Below are 9,540 nucleotides of genomic sequence, written 5' to 3'. Positions count from 1 at the left end.
GTATGAATTAATAATTGGTTTGTATTTGATTTACCTTGTATCATACAGAGATATGACAGTTGGTTTGATACAATTGTATTTAGTTATTACTCTTTTTCATGTACCGAGTAATAGTAGCATATATACTTAGGAATTGACAGTTGGTTTATAGACAGTCTTATTTAATTATTACCTTTTGTCATGTACAAAATAATAATAGTATAATATAGACATGACAGTTGGTTCCTATAGAATCTTGTTTAACTATTACTATCTTTGTATACAAGCTTATTTACTTATTACCTGTGTCATGCATATATACAGAAAGATTATTTACTCGTGCCAGTAGGGTATGTGCAGTGTGCTGTTTTTTTTATTAAATTTACCAAATGACACCTAGTTTGTTTACAAGCCTATTTAACTATTACTCTTTACGCTATAAGCGTGAATTCCATCCAACTAGAGAAGGGAGAAAATCTACATGCGTTGCCTTTTAACCATATGTTAAATGGGAAGATCAAATGAAATCTTTTGCTGTACCTCTGCTGTAAATTTTCTCCAAATCTTAGTATCAAACTCTTCTGTCAACGAATTATACGCTCTATGAAAAAAGGGGAAACTTTTTATTCCATCATTAATGCATTAACCAAATTAACTATTTTCCTAGAAATTTCAATATTTCCTTTAGATGGAGGTGGGTGGGATTTCAACAGTGAAACGAGAAAAAAAAGGAAAAACATCTTGAGATGACCTAAAGTTAATGAGCCGGATGAACTCGGGCCCACGTAACGCTTCCCAAAGGAGTCAAAGTGTCAGAGTCCCTGACACGTGGTCCCGGCCACCGTCGACGGGCTGAAATGGACCCCACATATCATCGTCCCACCCCGTACCAGTGGCATCTCTCCCGTGCGCCGCCCCCAAAACCCCAGGACTGGAATGGAATGCAGGTGTTAATCCTTGCCCAGTAAAGCTGTTGCCTTTCTCGCCGATTTCCGCCATGCCACCATAAATCCAGCGAGGGCGGCGTCGTTGCGTTCAATCGTGGTGCGTGAGAACGCGATTTCGCCCGGGCTTTATATAGGGCGGGGGTTTCTCCCCCCAATTTCATCCAGTTTCGCTGCCATTTGGAGCGATCGTGCTCCAGTTCGGGGGAAGGTGAGTCCTTTCGGTTCCTCTTTCGTAGTATGTTTGGATCGAAGAACATTTGGGGAGAAAAATCGCGTCGTTCCTGTAAAATTTCGATCAATAACCGCTGTATTTGCGTTCAGGAATCGTCTCTGTTGAATCCCTGAGCTCCGGGGATGGATCTTGACATGGACGACTACATCGACCCCTACGAGGAGGCCGAGGCCGAGGCCGCCGCGGAGGCCGCCGGATTAGCGGACCCCAAATCCGAGGACTCCGACGACGACTCCGAGGACGACTCGGACGCGGAGAGCGACTACGAGGAGCAATCCTTCCGCCTCCTCACATCCGGCAAGCACCGGGTGCGCAACCCGGACGGCACCTTCCGCTGCCCCTTCTGCCCCGGCAAGAAGAAGCAGGGGTACAAGATCAAGGACCTCCTCCAGCACGCCGACGGCATCGGCGTCTCCAGCAAGCACTGCCGCCACGGCCGCGAGCGCGCGTCTCACCGCGCCTTCGCCCGCTTTGTCCGCACCGATCCGTCCTTCGCGGAAGACCTTGTCGGTATCACTGGCATCCTCGGTGCCATTAAGCCCGCCCCTGCTAACGCCAATGGCAGTGGAAGTGCCACCGCGGAGGCGAAAGCCAATGTTGGTCCTACGGGATCCAGTTCTGCGCCGGCGGAGAACGTGGGGCCGCCACGGGAGGTTGAGAGGTATGCTTGGCCATGGGCTTGTGTTCTTGCAGCCGGTGCAGGGTTCAATGCTGAGGAGTTTGCTGGTAGAGTAGCCATGTTTAGTTTTGTTGAGGTTGTGCCTTTGTTTATCGATGAGATAGAAGGCATGGAAACCTTTGCAATCGTGAGGTTTACCAATGATTGGAGTGGATTTAATGATGCGCTTACGCTAGAGAACCATTTTAGTGTGAATAAGCTGGGGAAGAAGGAATTTGAGACTAGGAATAGTGGTCTAGGTGCTGCAGAGGGGGAGGGTGGCGAAGGTGAGGTAAAGGTTTATGGGTGGGTTGCCCGAGAGGGGGATTACAATGGAGGGACTGTGGTGGGAAGGTTCTTGAGGAAGCGTACCATCCTGAAAACAATAGATGAGGTCTCCAAAACTGAGTTAGAGAAGTCAGGGGAGATGGTTGCAAGACTGGCATCTCAGATAGAGGAAAAGAACCGATACTTGCAGGATTTGGAGACAAAGAAGAATGCAACAGAACTCTCGATCTCACGGCTTGAGGAGGACAACAGGAAGCTACACGAGGCGTACAATGAAGGTAATCTGTACAATTTTGCTTCCTTTCTTTCGGCTCTACTTGATGGTTTAGATGGTGACATTTCTAGTCATGGCTGTGAAACAGAAACTTATTTGTAACAGAGCAGATCTCAGATGTTAATTCTATCTTGTACCATTGCATATTATTAGATATTTTGCATGTAAGTCCTGAAGTTAGTTTTGTAATAGTCTTATATTGGACATGGGTTACATAGAGAAATGATGTTGTGGGTTGGTTAGATGAATGCAGGGTTTTTCTGATAGTAATGCCATTCTGCATGAAATTACTCGATTCCTTTTTTAACATTATATTTATCTGTAAAACTACGAATTACCTGATGAGATGAACAATGCTTACACGTATGAACAAACCTCCTCCAATTGTTAACTTTGATTACTTAGCTTTAATTTCTTTGCTTTACAAATTTAACAAAGCAATTTTTCTCTTTTATAAATTAACTCATCCATAATTTTGTATCCTCTTTTTCAGAAATGCGAAATCTTCATCGCAGGGCTCGTGAAAATGCTCTGCGAATTTTCCAAGAAAATGACAACTTGAGGCAAGAATTAGAAAATAAGAGGAGAGAACTGAATTCACGAGCTAAGCAACTTGAAAAGCTGTCAGCTGAGAATGCTAACGACTGGAAGACACTCGATGATGAGAAGCAGAAGGTAAGCAAAACAACTATACGAATGAAGCACTAGGCTATGCTCATGTAAGCTCTGCTGAAATATCATGCTTATGGTGCACTAATCTGGACTAACAGGGTGGCAACCATTCTTTTGGTTAAGTGATTGAGATTACTTTGAAAACAAGGATTTACTGTTGCTGTTTTATATTTCCATTTCAAACTTGTACAGGTTGTTTAAAATTATATATCATCAGTACTTTCACTTTGACAAGGGATGTATTGTTATGAAGTATTTTATCATCTAAGTTCTATGACATTCACAGAATACCGGTTCTCTTTCTACATCCTAAGTGCATGCACCAAAGCTTGCTAGGCTCATAAACTAATGATGACAGTTAGAGCATATTGGTATGATAGCATGATTGCATACAGCAATATCTTATATAATTACTTAAAGTTTCTTTTGAAATTGTGCAGGCGAAAGATGATAATAGTGAACTTGAGTTAGCCAGTATAGAGCAGCAGAGGGCTGACTTCGATGTTCTGAAGCTATTGGATGACCAGAAGGTTTGCCCCTTTCTTACTTATATGTTGCTTTCTAGATGGTCACTGTAGGTTCTGGTGATGAGAATTAATACATTTTAATAACATCAGAGGGAAAAGGAAGATGTATTCGCAAGGATGCTCCAACTGGAAAAGGAACTGCATGAGAAGCAGCAACTTGAGCTCGAAGTTGCACGGTTGAATGGTACACTCCAAGTAATGAAACATTTGGAGGGAGATGATGATGGTGATATTCATGAGAAGATGGAGAAGCTGAGTGAAAGATTAGAGCGTGAGAAGAAACGGCTGGAAGATTTGAGTGGAGATCTTGTGAGGAAAGAGCGTGAAAGTAACGACGAGCTACAACAAGCCCGGAAAGAATTGATTATGGTACCGCTCTTTTTCTATGTACTATATGTTTAGCAATTAAAATGCACCTGATGTGTTCTCTATCAGTTGATGCTCATAAGGTTTTTTCTCACTGATCAAATGGTTATCACAATGATCAGGGCTTGGAGGATGAGCTAAATGGGCGGGCAGCTATTGGGATAAAAAGAATGGGAGAACTTGATGAAAAACCATTTCAAAATGCATGTAGGAGGAAATTTGGAAACGATGATTACCAGGTCAAAGCAGCAGAGTTGATCACAAATTGGCAGGAGGAACTGAAGAAGCCATCCTGGCATCCTTTTAAGGTTGTTCAGGTTAATGGAGAAGATAAGGTATTTACCGTGTTCTATCTGACTGTTGTGTTATCTTTATAGAGGCTAGTATTGGAACTAATAGTTGTCCTCGTCCTTGTTCATTGCAGGAAGTTCTAGATGATGATGATGCAAAACTGAAGTTCCTGTGGATTGAGTATGGTGATGACGTGTGCAATGCGGTGAAGACCGCGCTGATGGAGATAAATGAATACAACCCCAGTGGTCGGTATGTTGTGCCCGAGCTGTGGAACTTCAGGAAAGGCCGGAAGGCGACGACGAAGGAGGTGCTCAAGTACCTTTTCGGGCAGATGGAGACGACAACCAAGCGCAGGAGGGGCTGATGAGGTGCCCTAGGCCGCCTGACTGCAAAGCCAATAAGTAGTCGTGCATGCGCGCCATTGGTGCCATTGTGGGGGCCCTGTGCTGCTCGATCCCCTCCTGACATAGGAGATGTATCCTCTGTGTTAATGTTCCATTGCGTAACGACATTACAAGCGTATGTGATGTGTGGAAGCATGTGGTTGTGCTGTTGCCGCTTCAGGCCCTAAAAACTGATGTGATCGGTGAACTGAATAATACCAACCCGTGGCTTTCGTGCCCTACTTAGGTGTCTGTATATTGTGCAGGTGTACATATGCAGTAGTGCAAGTGATAGCCTGCTTGGCCTTTATCTTGTGTGCTATCATCTGACCTTTCATGCGTAATCGGTTAATCATGCTGCATATTTTCAGCATTTGTACCGTAATTTAGGTACTTGGTGTTGGTTTGATGATACTTACATTCATTTGTTCAGAAAAATCTATGCAAACAGCATTTCCCACTGACTGGCTGAATTAGTGCACTCATATGAGTAAATAATCCATTTTAAATTGGTTATCCTAGAAAATGTTCCCACGAGGCCACGATCACAAATATATTCAGTAAGTTGTTTTAGATTGATGACACAATAACTATAGTAGGCAACTGAAATAATAATAATAATATATATATTTTTCCCTTTTAAGAGTGTTATTGTGGTTGCGGGAGGACAGGAGGCAAGAAAGACAATAAAAGCCCCCTCACTCTTCATCAGTGCCCTCTTCCTCCGCCGCCGTAGCACTCTTCCTCCGCCGCCGTAGCCATGGCCCCCGCCGGCGGAGGGGACGAGACTGGAGAATCCGGCGGGCCACCCATGAACCGTGGCGTTGATCGAAGTGCTGCTGGTGGTGGTAAGAGAAGCCACGGTTTGCCTTTTCTTTTACCTCATCGCATTTTCTTCTTGTTCTTTTTTCTTTTTTTTGTTTTTCTTTTTGGTTTACGAGGGAGCCTGCCTTGAGGGATCTGCTAGTACTACTCCCCTGCAGTTTAGTTTATCTACTACCTCTCGATACCAAGTCTGATCTATGATGCATTTCGATACCAGGTTACTAATCGTTCGTTTCATTTCCCCACAAAGTTGCGACCTTTGGATGAGGGTCGCATACTCTTTCGATTGGAGGCACAAGCCTTTTGGTCCCCAAGCGCATCAATCTGACTATCTGAGTCGTGGGAACTTGTAGGCATAGGTATATTGACGCGAAACAGTTTCTTACGAATAACTGCACTTGAATTAAGGCAAATGTAAAGTGAAATCAACTATGACATTTAGTCAATCAAGAGTGCAAAGTTTCTGAAGGCTGCCACCATATGTCAACTCTAAATTACTTGGATCATCAGTTTTGTCGACACATCTTATTGCTTAGATTTTTGGGAAAAAAATCATTGTGTTCAGTTATCTCGTTTCCTCGTTCCTTTAACTATTTTTGTGTGTTCAACTGTGATGTGTAATATCCACAGGTTGGCAGGAACATTTTGTGATGTATACTCGCATTGCTTTACCTGTCGCAGGCTATCTTGCTTACACTTGCTGAAGCGTTCTTTGTTTTTCGGTGGCAGCAGGTCAGAATCTTGGGGCAGAATCTGGAAGCAGGAAGAGGAATGCAGCAGTTATGTCCAAAGATTTGACGAGTCTGGTTGGCAATGGAGGTATGTGTTACTGAAAACATGCTTCAATCTTTCACTCTTTTCTTCATACCATGGTTTTAATTTTTTTCACCCATGGGCAGAGCATTCAAAGGTAGCGTGCGAGGATTCTCAGAGGATTTTAATGGAGGTCGAAGACCTGAGGGCTCAACTAGATGTGGATGTGAAAGAGCTTGGATACTGTGAGGCGAATCAGAAGCTGAGAGTTGAGCTGGCTCAGAAGGCGAAAGAGATGCAGTGCTTGAGAAAGCAGAATGAGGGAATGAGAAAGCAGGATGAGGATCTGCAGGCCAAGAATGATGGCATGATGAAGCAGAATAAGGACCTGCAAGCCAAGAATGATGTCCTGGTGAAGGAGAATGAGGAGCTGAGATCCAATATAGATGGTATTAGCAAGCAGAATTTGGAGCTGCAAATCAAGAATGGCGGCCTAACGAAGTGGAATGAGGAGCTGCTAGCAAAGAATGGCAGCCTGACAAAGCAGAATGAGGAGCTGAAGGCCAAGGATGTCGACTTGGTGAAGCAGAATGAGGAGGTGCAAGCCAATAATGATAGGATGAGGAAGCGGAATGGGGAACTGCATGCCGAGAATGCTGGCCTAACAAAGCGGAATGAGGGTCTGCAAGTCAAGAATGAGGGCCTGACGGAGAGTAATGAGAAGCTGCAAGCAAAGAATGACAGGCTAACGAAGTGGATTGGGGAGCTGGAAGACAAGAATGACGACCTGGAAGATTTGAACGGAACTCTTGTGAGCAAAGAGCGTCAAAGTAACGATGAGCTACTGCAAGCCCGAAAAGAGCTTACTATGGTACTGCTCCATTATTTTATTTTATATGTGTTGTATGTTTAGCAATTACCATGCACCTAACGTGTTCTCCATCAGTTGATGTTCATAAGATGTTTTCCATTGATGAAATGATTGTTGTGAGCATCGTGATGCTCAGGGTTTGGAGGACGAGTTAAATGGCCGGCCAGCTATTGGGACCAAAAGAATGGGAGAACTTGACGAGAAGCCATTTCAAAATGCATGTAAGAGAAAATATGGAAACGTCGATTACCAGACCAAAGCTGCAAAGCTGGTTGAAAGTTGGCAGGGTGAACTGAAGAAGCCATCCTGGCATCCTTTTGTGGCTGTTCAGGTTAATGGAGAGCATAAGGTATTTGCTGTTTTTTTCTATCCAGCTAAGGTATTATATATCTTTGTCGTTTATAGAGGTTAGTATTTGTCCAGAAATCATAACCAATCCTCGTTTGTTGCAGGAAGTTTTAGACGAAGATGATGCAAAACTGAAGCTCCTGCGGTTTGAGTACGGCGATGATGTGTGCAATGCGGTGAAGACTGCGCTGATGGAGATAAACGAGTACAACCCCAGTGAGCGGCACGTGGTGCCTGTGTTCTGGAACTTCAGGAAAGGCCGGAAGGCGACGATGAAGGAGGTTCTCTACCTGTACGGACAAATGGAGATGATAACCAAGCGCAGGAGGGGCTGAAGAGGCACCCTGATCGGTGTGACCACCAAGCCAATAATCCCTGTTGGTGCCGTTGTGGGAGCCCTGCGCTGCTCATTCCCTCTTGACATAGGAGATGCATCCTCTGCGTCACTGGCAGAGCTTCATTGTGGCCAAGGTGGGCCATGCCCCCCCTAACCTCCTAAATTTCTTAAAGGAACAGCTAATTTAACTACTTAAACACTCTATGTATACTAATCTCCTCTGTTATTGGCCCCCTCTCAGTTTCTCTGCATGCTCCGCCACTGCTCTGCGTTCCATTGCGTAACGACATTACAAGCGTATGTGATATGCTCATGTGGTGCTGTTGCCGCTTCCGTCCTAAACACTGATGTGATTGGTTAACTGAATGATACTAACCCGTGGCTTTCGTGCTCCTATCAGCTAGGTGTCTGTATCTTTTGCAGGTGTACATATGTGGTAGTGCAAAGTCCTGGCATGCGTGATCGGTTAGTCATGCTACCTATTTTCAGCATCTGTACCTTTTTCAGCTACTTGGTGTTGGTTTCATGATTCCTGTATTATTTTGTTCAGAAAAAATCAATGCAATAACATTTCCCACTGACTGGCTGAATTACTGCGCTCTTGCGTTGTTTGAGGTGTCCCATTTGATGTGGTGATGGTTTTGCAGGAGCAAACTCTACTCTGAAGCATACTGATGTGAGTGGAGCATTTGGTTGACTGAACTGGATACCTGCGTTTCCCTGCAAAATCACCATCTAAACACTCTTCTGGCTCTGAAGATGGAGGAGATGAAATGGCTCGAGGGACATACCTTCCGAGGAAGATGAATGAGGGGATGTAATATTGTGAACTGTAACTAGGAACTCGATGTTGCATCCAAACATTTCATTGTAGGCAGTGTCTCCTTTCTCGTGTGAGTGAATAATCCATTTCGAGTTGGTTATCCTATAAAATATTCCCACAACAACAAATATATTCAGTCGTAGTTTTAGAGTTTAGCACAATGATTATGGGGGTAGACAAGATGTCTATGGTGCCTCTAATATTTTCGTGTAAAATGTGCACACTTAATGCTTATGTTATTATCCTACTGCCCACCACTGGAAGCAGATCCCCTGCAGTACCTCTCTCCACACGTTAGCGATTCCAGCAGAAGTATTGTAGAGGAGTCTCATTGCCACCACCACCACCGCCGGCAGCCCTACCGCTGACACCCCTCTCTCTAAACTCATTTGGGAGAGATGACGGGAGTATTTTAGCTTTATTTAATAAGTCGCAAAGCTTTTCCTGAATTGTTTCTAAGAGGTGAGCACCCACCCACCCTGGCCGTGATTGAACACGGGCCGACTTACTGGCAACCGACTAGCTTTGTCAACAATAAAAAGAAAGTATGGAAGGACAACCCTACAACAAATGAGATAATTCAATTCATGGGTGAAAAGTGGGTGATAATTCAATTTATGGGCGAAAGGTGGGTGGCTGAATCGACTTGTCTAAGACTTAAATAAAATATCCAATCGGAGGTAGTATACGATATTCCCACCTATCACAAAGATATTTGGAATTCCAAAATTATTCCCATTTTTTGTTTGTTAAACATTTTTAGCTTTGGTAATCAATATATAAAAATTAAATATATTGACAACGTGAGATTGATGTTAGTAGTAGATATATTCTAACATATAATATTTTTATTAGAAATTTCTAGTCAAAGTTTCTTATAGTAGACCGTGTGGTGTGTTTGGCAACTAACAGAAAGAAGCATGAGAATTAGTGGTTGGAGTTGATGGAGGGAATTTACTTAGG

General features: G+C 43.7%; 2 protein-coding genes across 5 annotated transcripts; both read left to right on the top strand.

Moving 5' to 3' along the window:
* The first annotated feature begins 878 nt into the window (after nucleotides 1–878).
* On the top strand, nucleotides 879–4,862 carry LOC117856770 (factor of DNA methylation 1). The gene is made up of 7 exons (XM_034739157.2): nucleotides 879–1,134; nucleotides 1,248–2,382; nucleotides 2,872–3,053; nucleotides 3,491–3,580; nucleotides 3,668–3,946; nucleotides 4,066–4,278; nucleotides 4,368–4,862. Exons 2-7 carry the CDS (start codon nucleotides 1,281–1,283, stop codon nucleotides 4,599–4,601), a joined length of 2,100 nt encoding a protein of 699 aa, XP_034595048.1. The 5' UTR covers nucleotides 879–1,134; nucleotides 1,248–1,280; the 3' UTR covers nucleotides 4,602–4,862.
* Nucleotides 4,863–5,282: 420 nt separating this feature from the next.
* On the top strand, nucleotides 5,283–8,843 carry LOC117856771 (uncharacterized). 4 transcript variants are annotated; one of them, XM_034739160.2, is made up of 9 exons: nucleotides 5,332–5,468; nucleotides 5,663–5,804; nucleotides 6,178–6,264; nucleotides 6,345–7,069; nucleotides 7,206–7,418; nucleotides 7,522–7,888; nucleotides 7,996–8,051; nucleotides 8,155–8,219; nucleotides 8,402–8,843. In XM_034739160.2, exons 3-6 carry the CDS (start codon nucleotides 6,228–6,230, stop codon nucleotides 7,750–7,752), a joined length of 1,206 nt encoding a protein of 401 aa, XP_034595051.1. In that variant the 5' UTR covers nucleotides 5,332–5,468; nucleotides 5,663–5,804; nucleotides 6,178–6,227; the 3' UTR covers nucleotides 7,753–7,888; nucleotides 7,996–8,051; nucleotides 8,155–8,219; nucleotides 8,402–8,843. The 4 variants fall into 4 exon arrangements, with proteins under 4 accessions (XP_072150261.1, XP_034595050.1, XP_034595049.1 ...); XM_072294160.1 differs by lacking the exon at nucleotides 5,663–5,804 and having other exon boundaries at nucleotides 5,283–5,483; XM_034739159.2 differs by lacking the exon at nucleotides 5,663–5,804 and having other exon boundaries at nucleotides 5,284–5,468.
* The last annotated feature ends 697 nt before the right edge of the window (nucleotides 8,844–9,540 follow it).

This window comes from Setaria viridis, chromosome 5 (genome assembly GCF_005286985.2).
Source record: "Setaria viridis chromosome 5, Setaria_viridis_v4.0, whole genome shotgun sequence".
Classification (NCBI taxonomy): domain Eukaryota; kingdom Viridiplantae; phylum Streptophyta; class Magnoliopsida; order Poales; family Poaceae; genus Setaria; species Setaria viridis.
Note: the sequence above shows the minus strand (reverse complement) of the source record. Positions and strands in the feature narration are given on the sequence as shown.